This window comes from Diplotaxodon limnothrissa, linkage group LG3, assembly GCF_057381915.1.
Source record: "Diplotaxodon limnothrissa isolate DT_005_m linkage group LG3, D_limnothrissa_male_GT1.1, whole genome shotgun sequence".
Lineage (NCBI taxonomy): Eukaryota > Metazoa > Chordata > Actinopteri > Cichliformes > Cichlidae > Diplotaxodon > Diplotaxodon limnothrissa.
The window spans coordinates 32,637,905-32,660,486 of NC_140598.1; the positions used below are offsets into that span (position 1 = coordinate 32,637,905).

General features: G+C 41.0%; 1 protein-coding gene across 2 annotated transcripts in view; it reads left to right on the forward strand.

Moving 5' to 3' along the window:
* Window positions 1-473: 473 nt before the first annotated feature.
* rbm46 (RNA binding motif protein 46) overlaps window positions 474-22,582 on the forward strand; it is a 32,037-nt gene continuing 9,928 nt past the window's right edge. Inside the window, exons 1-9 of one of the 2 annotated variants that reach the window (XM_085350552.1) lie at window positions 1,042-1,138; window positions 2,034-2,214; window positions 2,412-2,568; window positions 3,346-3,475; window positions 5,083-5,180; window positions 7,970-8,320; window positions 11,301-11,320; window positions 13,845-13,852; window positions 21,585-21,784. In XM_085350552.1, the coding sequence (XP_085206678.1) occupies window positions 1,054-1,138; window positions 2,034-2,214; window positions 2,412-2,568; window positions 3,346-3,475; window positions 5,083-5,180; window positions 7,970-8,320; window positions 11,301-11,320; window positions 13,845-13,852; window positions 21,585-21,784 (1,230 nt within the window). In that variant the 5' untranslated portion in view covers window positions 1,042-1,053. Of the gene's footprint in view, window positions 493-916; window positions 1,139-2,033; window positions 2,215-2,411; window positions 2,569-3,345; window positions 3,476-5,082; window positions 5,181-7,969; window positions 8,364-11,300; window positions 11,321-13,844; window positions 13,853-21,584; window positions 21,785-22,582 lie in introns of those variants that run through there. The other variant, XM_085350551.1, reaches the window with a different exon arrangement.

Below are 22,582 nucleotides of genomic sequence, written 5' to 3' on the forward strand. Positions count from 1 at the left end.
TAGATAATTATTCCAAAATTATTTTACACATGCTTCGTTTACATTTTGTAATTTTGTTATTTTTTTATTGCTCCTATTTCGTTTCATTGGTGTTATAGTTTATTTGTTTTTTTAATGTAAATAAAATCACATTTAGATTTTTGGAGGGGTATATTAATTAATTTATTATTATTATTATTATTATTATTATTATTATTATTATTATTATTATTATTATTATTATTATTATTATAAAACAATTTCCAAAGTTCAGGGTCATACTTTAAGATTTTATTTTGTTTTATTAGATTTTTTTTTTTATCTTTTTTCTGTTGCCCCGCCTATACAGAGGAACGTTGTGATTGGCTGACGGGAGGCCAGCTTCCTGTCACTCACAGGTGTCAGGTTGGCCCGGCCTCTTTTCTCGGTGAGTCGTTGATGAAGAGCGCAGCATCGTCCGGGAACGGGAGGGTTTTATTTCATTGTGACAGGAAATGGAGCTGGAAAGAAGCGGTAAGATTTTATCCGACCCAAAATAAAGTTTCATTATCATGGTTTAATGGTTTACAAACGGTCGGACGAAGAGAAAGTTTAAGCTATATCACGGAACTGCTAGCATGCTGAGTTAGCAGCGGATCGTTGGCTGCTTTTAAGCTTTAAACGAATAAAGCTAGCTACACGAGCAGTTTAGAAAGAAACTATTAGTGTTAAATGTAGCTGTTTGGCGTTAAGATGTGAAGTGAACGCTTGAAAGTGTGAAAAATAAACTACAAAAGCAAATGAAAGCTAGTTTAGCTTTTATAGCGGCTTTAGTATATACAAAACGGTGACTTAGAAAACAGGCAAAAAGCACAGATAATATTTTCAAGAGAGTAAAATAAATTATAAGACACTAAAAGTTCACATCACCCTCGGGTTCAATTTCTGAGTGTTGCAGTCTCACCTGAGCTGGCAGGTAACCTAGCTGTTTGTCGGACAGAGGATCCCATGGAGGGAGACGTGGACACGGACTCGGGTGAAGAGGCGAGGCCGCTGGTGATGGAGGAGGACTTAAAGGTGATCTGTGCTAAAGAGATGGCTCTGCTGTCCCTGATCGATAAGACGGGCTACAACATGGTGCAGGAGAACGGGCAGAGGAAGTACGGAGGTCCACCTCCAGGTATGTCAACCTGCGACACAAGTAAAAGAGACAAACAACAGCCCCGGGGTAGCTGTGGAGTCCCGTTTGTGTCAAAACAGATGTGTATGAGAGAGGCAGGTACCAAGGTGGCTCCCTGGTTAGATGTGAAGCAGAGATCGGAGGGGAAACTGTGGGCTTTGTTTTCATTAAAACCATTTTATTTTTATTAAGGCATACATTTGAATTCACTAATTTTAATTATTTGCACTTTTTTAAATAACTGATGATATTCTTCTTTATTGCAGTTCATTGTATTTGTGTAAAACTGAAATATTTTGCATCCTGTTCTTTTGATTTGGTGATTTTATTTTTAGTATACAGTACTCGTTTAACTAACAGATAAACACGTCTTTTATATATTCATTTTGCTTTAATGAGTTTCAAATAATTTATTTTTGCACATTTAATTTTCTTTACTTTTACAAATGTGAATTATTGTTTTAATTAAAAAGTCAATTCAATAATAAATTATTATTTATATATTCTAAATTTTATTTTGACACTTTAGTTTACTGATTTTAATATAAATTATTTAAGTTTTAATTTTAGTATTTAAATTTATTTCAATTATTAAATTAATTTGTTACATAAACTTTTTTTTTTGTAAGTCATGCATTCATTTTTTACATTTATGCTGCTTTCAGTTTATCAGATTTGCTGTAATCTGCACAGCTGTCAAAAATACCTGCAGCAGCATCTGCTCCACTCCACATATTTTAATAATAATAATAATTTTTTTTACTTAAGCTCCTAATTAAAAAGTCGAAAATCCCAGTAGAAATCCCAGAAATACCTTCTAATCTGATCAAATAAGTGATAGAAGTGTTTATGAATATGAAGGCTTTGATCAGCTGACTCTGTGTCTGTGGTACAGGCTGGGAGGGTCCCGCCCCCCCGCGGGGTTGTGAGGTGTTCGTTGGAAAGATTCCCAGAGACATGTACGAGGATGACCTGGTGCCGCTGTTCGAGAAAGCCGGGAGGATCTATGAGTTCAGACTGATGATGGAGTTCAGCGGAGAGAACCGCGGCTACGCCTTCGTCATGTACACCGACAGGTCGCTCGTCTTCCTCAGTTTTCTTTGACTCTTGCGTTTGTTTTTCAGGTGTTTATATGTGTAGGACACAGGCATTTTGAGTCACGTCACACTGAGTATATGTTCATTTATTTTTTCTTATTGGTAAAAGTAGTTAAGCAGTCCAGTGAAGTGAAACCTGTGCAAAGAGCTTAAAAACGAGTGTTTCTGTGCTCCAGAGAAGCAGCGCAGAGAGCCATCCAGATGCTGGACAACTACGAGGTGCGCCCTGGGAAGTTCATCGGCGTGTGCGTGAGTCTGGACAACTGCCGCCTCTTCATCGGCTCCATCCCCAAAGACAAGAGGAAGGACGAGATCATCGAGGAGATGAGGAAGGTAAAGCAGACTCACTCACTGACCCACAGTTCCTGGTTTCCATATGTGATACCAGCATCTTTGTGTCCAAGCTTATTCCTCATCACTGCTAATGGAAATGGAGGAGGGTCAGACCGCTGTAAGAGGAAGAAGATGCTCTAAGTTAAAGTCTTACAGGTAGCAGATGGATCATTTCAGATTCAGTCTGGCCTGCTCTGCAGCTTTAATGCGTCCTCACTGTGGAAGCTTTGCTTCTTTGCAGAGTTTCGCGGCCACCTCTCAGTTTGAGCCTCAGCTGTCCGCTCTCTGCACAGCTGCTGTTTAATTCAGCAGTGATTGATCTGCTGCTTGGCAGCTTCCTCCACCTCCTCCTCCTCTCCGTCTTTGATGAAAAACCTGAAAAAATAGCTGAAAATATTCAGTAGAAAGATGGTTCCCCTACAGATATTTGTTTATAAACGTCATGTTAAAGATGGTAAAAATGGCCTCAGCGGGAAAGAGAGCAGAGCAGCCCACTGGCCGTCTGTTAGTTTGACACTGGGTTTTTGATGGGAGTCACATCTGTGCAGGACGCCTCCTGTTCTACTTTTATGGAGCTGGTTTGTGAATTTTATGATGATAAAACATAATATATATATTGTTATTTCAAAGGGCTTTCTAACAGGACAAGTTAAGGCACTTTAAAATCAGATGATTCCTTTCACTCTCCCTGTCGTACTGTTTGCTCTCTTTTCTGAAGCAGTGTGTGTCTCTCAGATCTCAGTTTCTGCTACTCCCCCTCTGCGTCTATGTGTCCAGGTGACGGACGGCGTGGTGGATGCGATCGTGTACCCGAGCACCACAGACAAGAACAGAAATCGAGGTTTCGCCTTTGTGGAGTACGAGTCCCACAAAGCTGCAGCGATGGCTCGCAGGAAGCTCATTCCAGGTAGCCTTCCTCCTCGTCCTCCTCCTCCACGTGTTTCCTTCCTAACCTTTGAAGACATCTGTGTGTCCACTGTTTGTTTTCACTGTGCCGAGTCACACGTGTGCACCTGCAGCCTTTAAGCTGACTCAGTTCCTCTCAGCGTCCAGCAGAGGGCAGCACAGACTGACTTCTGGGTCCGAGGGTTTATAGAGGAAAGACAGCAGCTTCCAAAGCTCTGATCGTTTAAGCAGCAGAAGATGAGTTCACTGATGTAGAATCCACAGGAGTGCTCGAGTCTTTTAAAGCGATGATGTAAGAGAGAAAACAACCCAACCCGGCATGTTTGCTTTTTGTAACGGCAGAAGAAACATTCAGAACTCCACATGGGTTTGAACCCACAACCTTTTTGCTGTGATACAAGAGTACTGCAGAAACAAACTGCTGTAATGAATCTGAAGCAGGACAGATGGTGTGTCTTGCATTGATGAGTTCGGTCTGCAAAGACAAGGGGAGTGGCCAAGATTATTTATCTGTCACATACAAGTGCAACACGCAGTGGAATGTATCCTGACACACGATACATTAAGTGGATATATACAGAAGGACACTATGTGCAGTAAGTAGCATTACATGCAGAAAGTAAGTGAATTATGTACGTTAAGTGGATTAAATAAGACAGTCTGGAAATTTGAAACTGAAAATCTGAGAAAATACACATTGTGCAGACAATAGCACGTGTGCAGTTTCTGCATCCCACTGACCATTGAACCAAACACTGTAGGTGCCCAGAGGTGTAACCCAGCTGTGTGCAGAGGGGATGAGGTGTTATTGAAGGCTCCATGTGGCTGCTTTGAGGCACTGTGTTCACCTCCGCCTCTTTTTTTTTTTCTTTTGTCTTTATTTTTCACTTTTACTCATATTTAAAGCTCAAACTTTGGAAAAAATCACGTTCAGTGGCTCTAATAGTGCTAATCATGTTGGATAACTGAGCCGTGAGTATGAGAACACCCCTGCAGTGTTCCCCCCTTTGCCTCCTTTCCCCTCCCGATGAGTTTGCGCTGCTGTCCGGAGGTTCAGCTAGCTGTTTCCATTAAGCTATCGGTTCCCTCCTGTCTCAGCCCCTGGGCTGCATTGGACATTGATCCTTCAGTCAATCGATTCACCGGATTAACCACAAACATGTTCCCCAGCTGCTTATTTTATCTTCAGACTGCTGCTCCTGCAGATTTCCTGCACGGTGGAGTCGGACACCTGTCAAGCAGGTGTTGATTCAGGGCAGCTACAGGAAACTGAAGGTATAAAGCCGAGGTTATTACTCTAACCACCAGCAGCAACTTTAGAAGGGAAACAAAGATGAAAAGGTTTTTGTTCCCTTTAAAAAAATTTTTTTAATGAAAGTGAGATTTAAAATGAGAATCACAATGGTGTGAAACAGGAAGTTAATCAGGAGGAAGAGGAGCCTCATCTGCTGAGAGCAACGTGAAAACTTCCTCTTTTTAACAGCCACCCTTATTATGTGTGTGTCCTGCCAGCGGAGAGCCAGCTGTGTGCGTGTTGTTCATTCATTGACGGGTTTAAACCGTCAGCACCCTCACGTTACAGTCACGTGATGCTGCTGTGTCCCGCAGGAACTTTCCAGCTGTGGGGTCACTCCATCCAGGTCGACTGGGCGGAGCCTGAGAAAGATGTGGATGAGGAGGTCATGCAGCGTGTTAGGGTCCTTTATGTACGTACACACACACACAAACACACACGTGTTTAGTTTGTTTGTTAGCAGTGTAGTGTCCACAAGTTTAAAGGTTAAAGTTAACCTTGAAAAAACAGTTTCAAGGAACCATGTTCAGTAATATATCATATGAAAACACAGAGCTGTCCAATGTACGCCCTACTACATCACAACGATGGCAACGTGTTATGATAAAAAACATAAAGTGTTGCGCTCTGCAAGTGCTCTTGTTGTCATAGATTTAACACCGTCTGTGACGCTGGATGTAAGAAGTGTTTACATTTTCTAAAGCTTGTTTAGCGCCATCTTTTTGCCGGTACAGAACGTGACACCACCTCGCTGGTTTGTTGGTTGCTACATTAGTTAATGTTAGCTAGCGACAGAACCAGTAATTGATTGGAAAACAAACTGAACTAATATTTGTCACTGTAGATTTAATGTAGGGTGATAAGTAGCTGAACTCTGATTGGTGGAAACAGGCCTGGATCTGGCTGCATCGTTTGTGACAATCCATCCTTTCCTAAACCTGACTTCAACCCTCGGTTTAGCGAGTCGGGCCTCAGCGAGTGTAACGAAAGCTGTGCTGTGCAGCAGAGGTCGGCGTGTGTTCAGGCAGAAACCCATGAAACACTCATCTGCCTCACCCATATCAAAGGTGAGCAGCAGCAGGAGCCGTTCACCCTCCAGGGGATCAATTACTGAGGAGGCTGAAACACTGAGGTGTGATCCGAGGCCAGCATGTACAGTGCGAGGGGTATTTTTAGCAAACCAAGCCCTCGACTCGAGAAAACCTGCTCGCAGCTGCTCCGTTCACTCGGCCTCTCATCAGCCACAGCGATGAAGTTTAGAGAGAAGTCGAGCAGAATCTGTTCGTCTGCACAAAATGTGACTGCTTGAGTTTGTTAAGACTTTTTCACTAACATTGGTGTTAGATGGAGTTTCAAAGACACTAATCAGGATGCTTTTTAATGTGCTCGGGTGGCTCTTGTTATACCTCTTCAGTCACCAGCTCCACTGTCTTCTGCTTCGGTTTGGCTGTAACAAAGACAGTAAATCTTTAAAACTCTAAAGGTGTTTGTAAGGAGTTCGATGAAGCTCACGTGTCCAAAACAGAAAGCTTGTTCCTGGATAAATCTGCAGCTCCACGGTAGTTGAGGCTTATCCTGCTGGTTTGCTGCATGCATCGCGAATGAGCTGGTTTTCAGTTCAGGTCTTCCATCTAGGGAATCTCAACCAAAACGTTCCCGATCATTTTACCATTAAGTTTAATGCACATCTCTGCATTAAACTGGGCTGAGTTTGCTGAGCATGTCATGGAAAAGTTGTGTGGCAGGACTTGGTAGATGGGCTTAACTAAATATACAAGTTTATCGCTGGCAAGAAGGCTAATTGAACAAAATAAAAAAGCAGAGCAAAGTAACTGAAACAACTGTTTATGGCCATAAGTTGTTTTTAGGTCTTAACAGGGAGGGTGTGTGTGCCTGTTTCATGCTTGTGCAGTTGTCTGACAACAAAAACAGGGAACAGCTTTATTCTGAATTCAGCTGCTCTAAAACACCATCGAGCTGCTAGAAAATAGCAGAGCCACAAAAGCTGCTGACACTAAACATACAGGAGCCTTTCTCTGTAATATTGTTGGGTCCCTACCGTACAATATAAAGCACCTTGAGGTGACTGCGGTTGTGATTTGTTTGAATTGAATAGAAAAATGCACAAAAAAAACCATTTAAATTCATCTGTACTCAACACACGAGACCAAAAGGAAGCAAACAGAAGCAACGCGGCGAGCAGAGATGATGGGAAATCAATTAAATGATTTCTCAGCTTCGAGGCAAGCCATTGGGTACCGCTGATTGGCAGGGCAATAAATACTTTACAGGGTTACCTAGGCAACCTAGTGTCCTGTATTGATAAACGGTTAGTGACAGAGCAAATCTACTTCCTGTCTGGCTCTTCACTTAAACTCCCAGCACTTTCTGCCTGTCTGGATTTATTTTGTTATTCTGGTGATTTAATTGACACCATTTCCATCCAGAGTTGAGTTCCTCCTGGAAGTTTCCGAGGAATTTCCAGGCCAGACGAGAGAAATAATCTTTCCAGCTAATTCTGGGTCTAAGCCCAGAATTAGCTTGGTCTGGTCACAGTTAGTTTCCTGAAAAACCTGAAAAAACTAGGTGCATATCTCAGCCAGCTTCTCCTAACACTGCCCAACACTGGCTCCTTAAGAGCTTGTAAAAATAATAGAAGGCAGCTGCACTTGTTTAAGTTCGTGAAGACATTTCTGCTCCCACCCAAGAGGCGCTTTCAGTTCTGAAACCAAAAGATGGAGTTTAAACTGTAGTTGAGTTTCTCCTCTTAGGTGGCTGTTAACCCTCTATTGATCACATGACCCACAATGTGTGAAAAAAGGCTTTAGCCATTATCATCACCGGGGGTTGAGACCACACTGTCATGTGACCTTTTGAGGTCACCTGAGGTAAGGTGTGAGTGGGGAAGCCTGTTTTCACTTCATCAGGTGAAATCATGACAAATAAAATGGTTCTGGGTCAAAACGTGGTGAGATCAACGAGGACATGTAATGCCACACGCCTTTTGTTTGATCATTTTTGAAAAGGTTTGACTAAAAATGTGAAGTCAAACATTTTTTTTGGTGCCAGAGGGTTGTTCCTGCTGCTGTTCGGACATGGTTACCAGGAATAAAAGTGATCTGCATCGTCTGTCTGCTGTGTGTTTTATTTCATTCTCTGCTTTCAAAGCCTGAGCAGCCACTTATCTCGTTTGTACTTCAGGTGCGAAACCTCATGCTGGAGACGTCGGAGGAAACTCTTCGTCAGGAGTTCTCCCGTTTCAAGCCGGGCTGCGTGGAGAGAGTCAAGAAGCTCACCGACTACGCCTTCGTCCACTACCGCTCTCGCAGCGACACCCTCACCGCGCTCAGCCTCATGAACGGAGCCCAGATCGACGGAGCCGCTGTGGAGGTGACGCTGGCCAAACCAGCGGGTGTCAAAGACGGAGGTGCAGCTGGCCGGAAGTGCGGCACCAGAGGTAGTCAGGGAGGAGGAGGAGGGAACGGAGGAAACGGGACATTTGGGCTGCACAAGAATGATGGAGGGATGATGGGAAGAGACCCAATGAGACTGGTGTCCCTGCCACTGACAAACCCCTTCTACAGTGGGAGTCGAGGTAAGTGGGGGAAAAAATAGAAATCTTTTATATGTTTGGGGGGGTTTTTGCCTCTTATGTAGAAGTGAAAGGTCGCTGGTACGATTCCAACCAGAGGCACAAAGTCTCCGGCAGGAAAAATAAGAAAATAATATTTAATTTGATAGTCTCAGGTTACCTTTTCTTTCAATTTCCAGCCTTTTTAATGAAGCCACTGGTGGGCTTTGCTTCTATAACCTGCATTTAATGTTGTAGTGACGTGAAAAAGACGGTCTTCTGCAGAGATCCACAGATTGGCATTATTAAAGGGTCTTGTGTCAATGACGTTTTCTCTCAAAGTGAAGTCCAAGGGTTAGGAGACAGAGGCAAGAGGCCAGGAGTTTTGAAATGCCCGGGGAAGATGAAGAAGCAGCTGTCAAAGTTTTGGCTCCCTTCAGTTATTTTTACTGAGTCGTCCAGTATTTGGAGCTGAGCCCCTCATGTACTCTTGTATTACTCGTGTGTAGGTCAAACACATGAGAGGCTAACTGAGCTAAAGTGAACATGGAGGGTGACTGCTGATTTCTTCTTTCCAATTTTTTTCACCAGTCAGTGATAAATTTGAACTTTTTAAGGACTTTAAGTCCCAAATAAACACAGTGAAAACTCTACAGAAAGCTCTGCTTTAAACAAAATCAGATGTAAACTTTGGCAAATGGACTGTTTTTTTTAAAGAGTGTTTTTTTTACTCTATGCAACATGCCTCATTCACACCAGCTTTCTATCTAACACTGTGAAATGACCGGACCCACACAGTGTACAGTTGTCATGGTTTCGGCTTTATTTTTGACCACAAGCGTCTTTTTATGTTTGGCACTGTCTTGTAGCCCGGAGCCAGCTCTCTCTGTGGCTCTCTCCGCTACACACAGCGCTCCACCAGTCTCTTTCATCACTTTAAAAGGGCAGCGAGTCATCAGTGCCATCATTATCACCTGTCCCCTCTGACATCCCGGCACCACCCCATGAGCTCACTGCACCACCTCTCCACTGCAGCAGGCCAGAGACCACATCCCTCCTACACACTCACATTCTTATAAACGCACCAGAGAGCAACTCGGGCTTCAGTTACTTTGGCATGGAGGCTGGATTAGTCTATGACCGGCTGTACCTCAACAGCCACTTTACCGTAGAAGTAGCATTATGCAGAAAATAGCAGATTTCACTGACAAAAATATGAAGTAATGTAAGGGAGAAGATTCGGCACATCTAAAAATGACAGCTTTTTATTCAGGTCACAGTCTGCTTCTCCTTTCTTTCAACTGCTGCCTTCAGTGGTCACAGCAGCGGACCGTCTACCTCCACCTCACCCTGTCTCTGTGGCCTTCCTCTTTTCCTCTTGCCTGGCAGCTCTGTCTCCACTATCTGCTCTTCACGTGTCCAAAACCATCTCAGCCTTGCCTTTTTAGCTTTTTAATTTCTTCAAACTGCTGCCCTGTCCCTCTGATGTACTCATTGATTATCTCGTCCATGTTGGACACGCCCTATGACAATCCACTGTCTTTTTGTCAGTGCTACCTTCTGCAAACCACACATCACAGCAGCTCTCTCTAATATCTCGTAAACCACCCCTGACTGCAGTCTCGTCTTCCCCTCTCCTTCTTTGGACGGTTGTCTCCGGGGATTTAAACTAATCCACCTTCACGTTCTCTGCTCGTTGCAGCTTCACTATTACGTGTCTCTCCCTCACATTAACAAACACATATTGTATTTGGACTTGGTTTCAGGACTAACTGGACTATTTTAATTTTACTGGAAAACCAGTAGGTTTTCTCTAAAGTCAAAATAACATTTACCTAAAAGTATTTTCTTTATATTTTTATTTAGTTTTAATTTTCACTAAAATTGAGTTTTTATTGTTATTTAAGTGAATTCTAATGTTTTATCACAACAACTTGTAATTGTTAGTTTAGTTTTACTTGGTATACTGTCGACTGATGATGATAAACCTGGGCCAGACTTTGTGATAGGAGCAGCAGAGTGGAGGATGAAGGAGAGGTTGCAGGTGGGGTGGGAGTGGAGACCACAACTGCATAATGAATCCAAAACATGCTAGAAAGTTCAACTTTAATCGAAAGCATTCATTAGCTGCAGCAGTTGTAGGGAGGAAAAAAAGAAGAATATTTGTTAAAACTTTTTAACGAGCAAAAACTAAAAACATATAAAGTCATCAGTTTAATGTATAATGGATTTTTTTTTTCCTCTGTGAGGAGTCAAATCAGTCCCCCCTTTTCAAAGTTTAACCGGCTGCATAAAACTGTGAAGCTGGTTGTCAGACAGTTTTAAATATTTTCTGTGAAACATTGAACAACGTGGATGAATTTTCTGTCATTCTCAGTTCAATTTTAGATAGAACTGTGCAGCATAGATCTTCTCCTCATCTGTAGTTGATGTTTTATTTGTGAAATTGTTCATTTTCTGTATAATAACCACATCTCTCATCAGTTCTGATCGAATATCTCTCATAATAATCCAGCTGTAGATTAAAGTTTGGCTGAGTTTGTCACCAGTTTTAAACAGTTTTATGTTTCTCTTGTAGTCATTTGCTTCCTTGAGAATTAACCAAAGTACAGTGGAGCGAAAAAGTATTTATTCAGCCACCAACTTTGCAAGTTTTCCCACTTAAAAAGATGAGAGTGGCCTGTAATTTTCATCATAGGTATACCTCATCTATGAGAGACAAAATGAGGGGGAAAAAGTCCAGAAAATCACATTGTCTGATTTTTAAAGAATTTATTTGCAAATTATGGTGGAAAATGAGTCAACAACAAATACTGGCTGATGTTGATTTTGAGTACCATAGAACTAAGGTGCCAGTGTCTATATTAGTGGGTCACTGCTTGCTACAAACATACAGAATCCAGTTTGGGGATGGCAGTAGAGTAGTTTTATAAAATAGGAGCTTGTGCTCCAACTACAGAGCCTCCTCAGGAAATAGGTGAGTCTTACCCTCAGATTTAGGGGGTAACATCAAATCTCTGCTGGCAGTGGAGGAGTGGACCTACTCTGAAGCTCGAGCATGTTTTCACTGCGTGTTGTCAGTAGGGATGGGTATCGTTTAGGTTTTATCCGATACCGGTGCCAAACCGGTACTTTTGAAATGGTGCCGGTGCTCAAACGGTGCTCAAACCGGTGCTTAAAGAATGGAGAACACAAAATTGGTCCAAAAACCTCTCATGTTCAGCAGTTTTTACAAAAAAAAAAAAAAAAGATAACAATGTTAGCCTTTTCTGCAGCTATAGGGGATTTATGGTATCACTCTAGACTGGAAGCAGTGCTTAAACAATGGAAAAAACACAAACTTTGTCCAAAAACCTCTCATGTTCAGCTGTTTCCCTCTTTTTCTTTGGTCATTTTAGCCTTTTTGGCCAGGGTGAAGGGAGTATCTGTCATCAAACAAGAAGACAGCCGCATGTAGCTACGACGGTGTTTGCTAGTTCACCTTACATGCATTAATGTAACAACGTGGTTAGCCTACTCAACGTAAATTACACACGAACAACATTAAGCTACTCATGCAGAGAAGAACAGCTGCTGCTGCCATCATCATCCGTCATCATTTCTGCTACACTGGCAGGGCTAGGGGCCAGGACTCTCCTCTTCGGGTTTTTGGGGGATGTTGCTAACTCCGGGTCCGATAACAGGCAACCCACCCGCAGTAGATGTGCACGGTGTGAGGTCTCGCAACAAGCTATCAAATACGGTGCATTTTTTGGCTTTTAAAAAAAACGCTATGCGTCGCCAGGTGTTTCATCAGATTTGAGGTGTTACCTCCTTTGCACAGTATCACAGTATCAGCTTAAAGCACTTGTTGCAGGCTGCTGAGTTTGCATCTTTTGCTGTGAAGTACAGCCAGACTTTTGACCACTTAGCCTTGGGCATTTTTAATATGTAGCTCTGCTCTAAAAGAACGTACGTACCTGGACCCGCCTACTATCCTCGGAAACGTAAAGTGATTGGCTAGAATTCAAAGTGTATGACATCTCAGGAAAAAAAAGCACTGAAATGTGCGCTGCTTTTCGGTCTGGTTACTACCGTTTATGTCAGATACCGGTACCCATCCCTAGTGTTGACTCCACCAGAGTTGGCCCAACCTCAGTAGTACACCACAAAACCTTTAATTAATGGGTTGTCCAGCCACCACCTGTTCACATGAGATCATCATGGTAATGACCAAAACAATAACATCGCAGATACAAGCATCCTCCACACTGTCTGGTCTCAGCCTCAGGGTGAGAAGCTGGAGTTCCAGGTGAGGTGGGGAAGGCCTCTGGTCAGAATCCTTCAGGAGGTTTTACCACAACTGAGAGTAAAACCTGGATTAGACCCAGAACTCTGTGTCTCACCTGACCTGGGAGCACATCAGGATCTCCCAGGATGAACTGGGAGTGGTGGTGGGGAAAGGGGTCTAAAATGGTCAGTTTACCCTCTTGTCAATGCGACCTCACTTCAGATAAGGAGAAGGAAATGGATGGATGTCCAGGACTGCTTGTTCATACACAGCATGCGTTTTGACTTGCAGATAAATTCTCAAAATATGGCATTAACTATTTATTTCTAAAATAATTCCCATTTCTAACAGGAAATCATGTGTAGTGCCAAACAATCAATATCCCCTCCCCGGGAGAGTAGAAAGTGCTTTCTGCTGTCAGAATAAACTCTTCTGGACCGCTTGCGGCTTTCTAATGAGCTGCACTTTGTTTTTATTTTTCCCTTTTTTGTAACACAGGGTCATTCTGTTTCTTCACTCTGCCAGGAAAATAAGCCTAGATTGTTCTTCCTGTACATATGAGCAGGTTTTGACTGTGTCTCATCCATTACAAACCACATGTATCAAGCCTCTCACATATATTGAGAAAGCCGCAATAATAATCTGGTGTCAGAGTACGAGCTGATGTTCCCTCATGCTCGTGGCGATTTTCTGAAAATGAGAAAAGTTTGTGAGTTAACTCTGCTATAAATGGGCTGTGAAATATTTATGATGGGAAGATGTCAGAAAGAGACGAGGATATGGAGAGATGAAGTGGTTGTGAGAGAGAGAGAGAGAGAGAGAGAGGTTTCATTTGGGGAGGGTTCAGATCTTGTCCACTGTCCACATTCAGCCACACACAGTCTTTTCTCTCCATTTCAGGAAGGCGTCAAGTTGGTTTATTTCTGTAGAAGATTCAGATCAGATGAAGGCTCTAGATTAGACAAAAATAAAAATCTCCATCTTGTTATTGGGAAACTGGCAAAATGGTAGCTGTAGAGTGCATTAAGTCTGATGTAGAAGAAGAAGAAACACAACATCTACAGCGCTTTGCTGACTCAGAAGACTCGATGACATCATCATGTTAACTCATCGTCCAACCCAGCAGGAAGATGCTGCTGAAAAGGATTCAGAGTGATATAGAATGGGTCTATGCTTGCTGTCCCTCACAGCGACCTTCATGTTTCTGTAAAAGTAAAGTTTTTGTAAAAGTAAAGGGGAGGTTGTCATATGTCCTCTTTATTGGGGAAAGAGTCGAAACTCCTCCGAACTCATCTCTCCAACAAAGCCTTCAACCTTTAGGGTTTGTTCATTTTTTATTTTCCATAAAGGGTCCTTATGCATATTTGACTTTGTGTCGCTTAGAGCCATGGGCTTTGATTCAGGTATTTACTGACCGATACTGACCTAAATGACTGGATCGGATATCGGAGAAAAATAAAAAATGTAATCCGATCCATTAAATATCACGAAAGCACCTCACAAAACTTGCAACACGCCGTAACTCACCTCAGAACGTTAGCATGTCGGAGCAGTATGCATCACGTGATAGAGCGGCTGTGGCATGCCGGACCTGTCGGTGGTCTGGATAGCATTTGGAGCTTCGCTAGCAACCTGGCATTTCATCTCCGACAAAGTTATCCCCGAGAGAAGTAAAGCAAGTGTGTAAGTCCATCTCTGAATGTTTGTAAAGCATTCCTGCGTTAAGCTTAACGAGCGACTGCCTCTCGCTCTCCGGCTGCTACTTCAATCGTGAAACTGCTTAAATGATCAGCTGATTGGCTTTTCTGTCGCGAGTCCGTCTTTGTTTTTGGCCCACTTTGCACCAGAAAGAGGAAACCAGCGGCTGAACAACAGCAGCACGTTTAAGCTTGATAAGCTGTTGTTAGAATTTATTTAATATTACTTTCTACACCAGGATCTTTTTCTACGTAGCTGACGCTGGTAACTGTGCAGGGGCGGATCTAGCAAAGTTTAGCCAGGGGGGCCGATAGGGCATTAACTGGGAAAAGGGGGCACAAAGACATACTTTTCTTTCTTATTCTCATTTAAAATGTCTAGCTTTTAATAAATAATTATCTGACACACAAAGTTTTAATTTGATGTAAAATGAATAGAAGTCAATTACTGTATATAGTGACTATTAAGTCTAATATATATACCCTAGTAAGCTATAGTACTTTTTCCTTTGGGAAGGTACCATCTGTGCAGTCTGCAATTTTGTTGAAGAAAGATGTTGAATCTATTTAATATTTCTTGAAAAATAATTGATTTCTGTGCATTTTTTTTCACACTGCATCAAATTAAGGTTGATTACGTCGATTAAGCATCATGAGGTGGCGCGTGAGGGGTGGTTCCCTATTTTTTATTTATTTATTTTTGTTGTTGCTGGGAGTTGGAACCCTATTAGTTAGGTTGCTTAATATTTACGCTAAGTACTCTTTAAAATACCAGAATAGGGAGGATGGTGTAGGTCTAAGTTTATTAGATTGATCAGTATTGCTGAACTATGAAATATTTTTTTTGTATACAGGTATAACAGAATAGCTTTAGTGTAGTTGTTGTTTTAAACTTGAGTATGAACTTGCAGACTTGCAAAATGCAGCAAGATATTTTAAAAAACAGTTTTGTTGATTAAAAAACACTATATCGGATTCATATCGGTATCGGCAGATATCCAAATTTATGATATCGGTATCGGTATCGGACATAAAAAAGTGGTATCGTGCCATCTCTAGTCTGGAGGTCGGGCTGACCCGTGTCACCCATACTTACGATGATGGCTGCTGTGGCAGAAACTATGCTGTTTAATTTCCATTAATCGCAGCGCCTCGCTTCAGTTTCATTCAGATAATGATCCAAACGAGCTTCTCTTAAATCTGTCTCACCGCTTATCCCCATCCATCATTTTCTCCACTCGGCCTCCGGCTCACAATAAAATCTGCCGTCTCTCTGTACAGCCGTCCTCAATTTTACACCATCAGCCATCAAAGAGACATCTGAAATGTAACTATAACTTCTGCCATCACGACCCCCCCATCATCGCTGGGATTGATTTGCCCGAGGAGACATGTCTCACAGAATTCCCTCACATCGCCTCTAAAAAAAAAAAAAAAAATCACATTGGTGTTTTTATAGACCTATGTGATTTTTTTTCTTTTTTTTTAAACATTGTTTTTTATTGTCCTCAGCCTTTATTATTGTTTGTGATCATTTATGCATCATTTATCTTCTACTTTTTTTTAATTAACTTGTTTTTAATTTTATCATTTTATGTTTTCTTGTTACTCCTCAGCCTTTCTAAGGCGACAATTAAGTGCTGAAAGTGCCACAATATAGTGACTCTCGCCGTTTGTTGTGTCGAGTAGAGAGTTGTAAACATGTATGAGTGTCCGGTGTCATGGAGACCTGGCATTGTATGGTTCATTAAGAGGCTGCACAATGATCCTCATCTGATTGCTTCTGCTAGGCCATTCTGTCTGGCTTCAAACTGGTGATTTTTGCATAAAGCAGGTGTGCTGAATAAATCTGAATGAATAAAACTCCATGACTCATGGCAGCTGGTAAATTTAGAAATGTCTTAGTGTTATCCACTTAAGCCATCTTTTATTTCAAGGCTAAATGCCCCTTAAATTGCCTAAAACAAATGCTGAGGCGCTGCTAAGAGTTAAAAACAATCCAAATTCTGTTAGCGCCATGAAACGGGCACTAACAGATATCTATGAAATGTAAGTCAGCTAGTTAGTTTCCATCTAAAGATAATATAATATATTAGGGCTGCTCAATTAATCGAATTTTAATCACGATTACGATCTGGGCTTTCAACGATCATTAAAAATGACTGAGCCGATTATTAGACCCTCCCTCATGCTTTACTCTCGCGCTGCTCCGTGTGGTAAGTCAAGCGCACCGCTCTCCATTTCGAACACGCGTCACAACAATTAAGAGGACCCGAGGGAAGCTCGGAAAGCTAAGCAGAAGTTATTTGGAGAGGAGAGTGACTGCCGTTGGTTGAAAAGAGGTAAAAAAAAAAACTTCAGTGGTGTGGAAACATTATGGGTTGGCGGAGTTAGACGTGGATCAAGTAGACAGTGTGTAAACTTTGCTACGATGTAGTAGCTGCACCACAGAGCAACACTGCAAAGTTGACTAAACATAGATGTTTACATTTTTCATTTATTTCTTATATTGCAAACATTTGCACTGTTATCAGTATTTGCACACTATTTTATATTATTTTTTAAAGTCATTATTCAATACATTGTTATTGTTAACCCTTTAAAGCCGGTCAGAGCAGCACACTCCGTTTTGCGTAACTATTTTTAAATCCCTGTAGAACCTGAACCGCTAAGCTAGCGCAATAATTTGTTTTGCATATGAAACCGGAGGAGTTGTACTTACATCTTATGCCATCAGCTTGTCCTCGGTCACGGTTTCCTTCCACATAAAGCTTTGCAAAAATTGCATAAAAAGCGCTTGCAGGAACAAAAACATAATATTCCAGAAACACGCTTTGCCGATCCATCAGCTGTTCCTAACACTTCCCACTTTGAAAAAGACGTCAACTCGAACTATCGCATTTCCTGCCCGAAACCGGAAGTGATGTCATTTTTGCGGAAAATGTAGTTTTTTTACTTGTAGGCCTTAAGTAAAAAACTATACTATACTATACTTATACTAGTGTTTTTATAAGTCATGTTTGACTCTATACTTTTCTGAATAGTTGCTGGGATGCTTAGAACTCGAATTGCACAGCTGGAAATAGTTTATTTTGATGCACATGCTGTTTTCTTTGCAAATTTGCATCATAGGATTGTTTTTTTTGTTTTTCCTGCAGTATATAAAAATTGCTGTATCTCCAAAATAAAACTATGAAGACACTCAAAATAAATTTCCTGTTGTTGTAAACTATTTTTTGCAACTTTTTTGTATTTAAAGTTTTGAGGGATAAACCTCTTAAATTTCTCCAAGTAGAAATATATGTAAACAAAACAAAAACGATTTTCAATTTTTTTGTAGTTTATTGCACTTGTTTGCAATTAATGTAGTTACTATGGACTTAATGCATACATATTATTAAAATATGGGCTATAACAGTTGTATTGATGTATAGCAACTTGAAATGCTCCCACAAATGGCACTACAGCATGTACAAAAAAATTAATATAAGCTCTGGCGGACTTGGTTCTATGGTAGGTCTTAAAGGGTTAAATAAATATCGTCAAATAATCGTGATCTCAATTTCAGTGAAAATAATCGTGATTATCATTTTTGCCATAATCGAGCAGCCCTATAATATATTATGATTGAAGGATTTCTATTAAAAAACAGGCAAGTACACAGTAGAGCGCTACTACAACTTTTATCAGTTGGGCTAGTTAACATGCAGTATAATGAAGTGCTACTAGGTGGCTAGCTACAGAGCTATGGTCAATGTTGGGGAGTAACAGAATACATGTACGGGCATTATGTATTTACAAAATATGAGTAACTGTATTCCATTACAGTTTAAAAGGGTGATACTCAGAATACAGTGACTTTGTTGAAATAAATGGATTACACGGCGGTATTTTCCTGTTTTATATGTTAGGCTGTGCCCTCTCTATTTTTGGTAATTCCACGCTGGTGGAAACGCAAACAAAACACACATTAAGGGACTCTAATGTCTGTGTCTCAATCTCACGGCCAATGTCACCTCTACTTGCAGCCCACATAATGACGTGAAGTAATATTTTTAAAAAATGATTATTTAATTAATAATTTAATATGAAGGCAATAGCAGACTGCTACAGGCATAGCCCTAAAGAATGTAGCCTCATGGGCAGTGTAGTCCGTGCTGCAGGGAGAATGGACTGCCATACCCATTATGTGTCTGTGAGCGAGGGAGGGAGAAAAAGGAGAGTGGAAAAGTACGAGCTGTCACCGAGCAGAAACGGGAGCTGGAAGCATGTAAATATAATAATAACCACTGCAGCCTTACCTAATGTCAACCTACTGTTACTCATTTATAATAAGATTTAAAAATCTAGTTGGTATTGGTATGGAGAGTAACCTTCAGTAATAGTAATAAGTCACACAGCAATAGTACATTCATGTAGTTGTAAAAAGCATGATAATATATTAAGTAATCCAAAGTATTCAGAATACATTACTCTTATTGAGTCAACCAAGAGAACGTCCACAACACGAGGTTGATCATGAATATGTTGCTGCTGGGCGATATGACCCAAAACTCATATCTCGATATTCTTCAGCTGGATGGCGATATAAGATATATATCTCTATATTTTTGTTAAAGCCACAAGTTAAGAAGTTAAGGCATTAACGTCATTTTAACGAGATTAACGCTGACAGCACTAAAATAGTCATCTCCAAATGTTTTCAGCTCCTCTTTGATAGCTCCATGTCCATCTTGTCGTTACCTGCAGGTGAAGCGATGGGGGAGGGGGAGTTGTTCAGTGAAGGTGCGAGGTGAGGCAGAGTAACGCAGCGTAGAGTCAAAAGCGGACGAAAGAGAGATGCTATATCGATATAAACGATATTGTCACATCTCATATAAAAATATATTGATATGTTTAAAAACTCCATATATCGCCCAGTCCTAGCTGCGTAGTTTGGATTACTCGCTATGGAAATGTCCCGATAGAAGTTTAATGTTCACACTCAAACCTGAGTGTGACCCGAGAGTGATTCTTTTCTGAAATGCTAACTGTGTTCAGTGTTTTTAAAACCTTTAAGACGTGCTGCACACAAACAGAGCTAATGGAAAACTTCAGAGGGCAAGAAGGATGGTCAGATGATTTCTGGGGACTCATCAAAGCACTGCTGCACATTAAAAAGACTAAAGCCTTGGCACTTAACAGGGGGATTACGCAACAACTTGAAAATAATTAGTTTCATAAATTAAACCAAAACAATACGATGTACATGAGCTCAGTTTGTTGGAGCCTCTTTAAGTGAGGCTGCAAGATGAGGTGCACCGACACAGACGTGCAGATGAAAACCCAAAGGACTGCTGAGCAACCTCTTTTCATTTATTGCCACATTTCCCTCTCAGACCAGTTTCAAACGTTGCATAATTGAAAAAAACCTGCTGATAGAAACCAATTAAAGTTATTTCTGGGTTTTGATTTGTCGCCCGATAAACTGAGAGTCAGTGAGGGAGTAATTGAGTGAAAAGTTGGGGAAGATGGATCAGAGCTGAGTCAGTCACACTTTATGATCGCTGCTTTAGTGATGAGATGAGCCTGGTTGTTACTGTGCTGCAGTCAAAAGTATTAAACTCAGTGAACCGCGAGAAGAACTGGGGGGCAGGAATGATGCTCATCCAGCGCCATCACACCACCCTTTATTCACCAAGAATGCTCTCCAGTGGTGACTCCTACCTAAAATAGGCTTTTTCTGATGGTTGCCATGGGTTCCCAACTATTCTATATCCCAGTGAGTAAATCCTAAACAAAGAAGAAATTCACCATAAGTACGTTTCCTCACTTGACCTCACTGCCAGTGGTTCAGAGTTGACTCGCCCATAACAAACACTTTGTCGTGAATATATAAGTAACAAATGTTACGCACGAAAAACAAACCAGTAAACATTAAATTTATGAAATTCATCTTATTCACATTCACAAAAACATTTCCTGCTCAAAAACCGAAAAAGAAGCAAAGGTTTTTTTTTATTCCACCCCTATTTAACTGATCAAATATATCTGTTTTGGTTATACACTATAAATAAATAATAATAATTATACACATTCCCTTGTTATATTAGTCTATACATCTTTTTGTTTACGTCCATAATTATTAATTATCCATAATTATTAACTCAAAAACTATTGCAACAATACTCCCCCTGCCAGGAGGGGAAGTGAACACCATAACTTGAGACTAAGTGACGCAGGATTCTGAAAATCACAGACAAGTTCAAGTCTCAATGACCTTGACTTTGACTTCAAGCTCACTGAGACTGGAAATCAACTAGGATTTTCAAATTCATGCCATAAGTGCACGGGCTGCCTCCAGTATTTTAAATGTCATCATATCGAGTTATCCATATTTAATGTGCAGTACAACCATTGTATCCCCTATGGTTTTGATATATGGACGAGACAGGGTATTAAATATTTAAAATAAATTTTGACAATCAGAACCTGAAGTGGATAAGTGGAAGAGAAGAGACGGCCCGATGTATTACCCCGTTTCATTCATGTGGTGCTTTATAAACTAAAGGTTTTTTAATCTAATTTTTAAAACTGATATATATTTGTAAATCTTTTCAAATTGTCCTCGTGACTATTCCACAAATAAATTACTATAGTACACCTATGCCCACCTTTAGACACACCCCTGCATGTCGGTATCACTCGTCTTTTTAGCACTAAAGGGTACACAGGGCTGCCGTTGTGGAGACTTCAGAGACATTTTATTTGTCTCCACCTGACTTCACTGCCTCTTTGAGAGGCTTTTGAGAGGCTGTGAAATCAGCAGGATCATCTTTTCTGCTGTGGTGTTTTCAGTGGGCTTTTTGAGAAAAGTAGGATCCATTTAAGCTGAATCTTTTAAGGCCTTTTATTCACACATGCTCCTACATGGGTTTATACTCCGTTAAATTGATTTTCAAGTCACAAATGTGAGTGAAACACTTACGCTGTCCAGCATAAACGGCACAATTTTTCCGCTGTGTTGTCCGCTCCACAAGAGTGTTTATATAACATGAAACTTTTTCCTGCTGCTGGTAGTTTCATGTAAAGGTCAATGTAGTATTTTGGGTTCACAGGTTAAGTTACAACTGGCTTTACTGGTGTATATAAATTAAAGAGACGAATTGCAAATTCTTATTCATTGTGATGTTGTTCTTATACTCTGTGAGGTCTTAAAGAAGTCGTATGTACCTTGAGCTGAAGGAAGCACCCGTCTAACTTAATGCTGCTCCCCTGTATATGTGTTTGTACCGTCAGATGACCTGGAGCGCTGCATGTACCCCCTGCTGCCCGGCACCCCCCTCACTGGCACCAGCCTGCTGTCGCTCAAGCAGAGTCAGATCACCTCGGCCGTCAGCCTGCTCGACTTTTACTGCTGCAAAAACTGCTGGTTGCCCCCAGAATACTACCTGTACTCCACACCAGGGCAGGATGGAAAGCTTCTGTTACTGTACAAGGTTTCAGACTGACTAGATGTTAACACATAAACATGCATGCAGTTAAACATATCTGAGAGGTGTCGGAATTTATGCACATCCATTGTCCTTATATATGTGCAGGATCCAGTTAATGACATTTAGAGTTGCTGCACTGACATTTTTACAGTGTATTGGATCATTAGCACCTCTTCATGTGCTGTGTAACTAAGTGTTAGCTAGCTCTCTATCCACGCTAATTGTAGCTGTCTTTAAAGAAAGTAGTGTTAGTCATACTTCTTAACTTGTGCGATTACACAATAGACTTATGGCTAAAATCAATACTGTTTGCTATTATCTATGAAATATTGTTGTGGCTCATGTTATCCGCATTTTCATTTGGATGCCATTTTGCTAGGTTAGGAAGCTAACTCCTAGCTGTAACTTGACTATACTCAATGAATCAAGTGACTCCTGATTTGTGACATTATCTGAAAAAGGTCAGCTAAATTACGAGATCAGCCTTGGAAGTTTGGAGGAAATGGCAAATCACAGACTAGATTTTTGAATAATGTTAGCTTGCTTAAGGTTAGCTCAGGATTGACCCTAAAAGCTAAACGTTTCACTCCATAAATCAGTTTTCCTGTTGTTGTTGACACTAGTTTTCCGTCATAGCTCAAATGGGCTTGATTACATAGGTGACTGATTTTTTTCTGGCTAATATTAGCTAACGTTAACATACCTGTTAACATGAACAAAATACCACCTGTACCACATGTAGCACCTAGGGGGCTAAGCTTGTGGATTGGGTGCAGATGAGTGTGAGGGTTGATTTGTGGC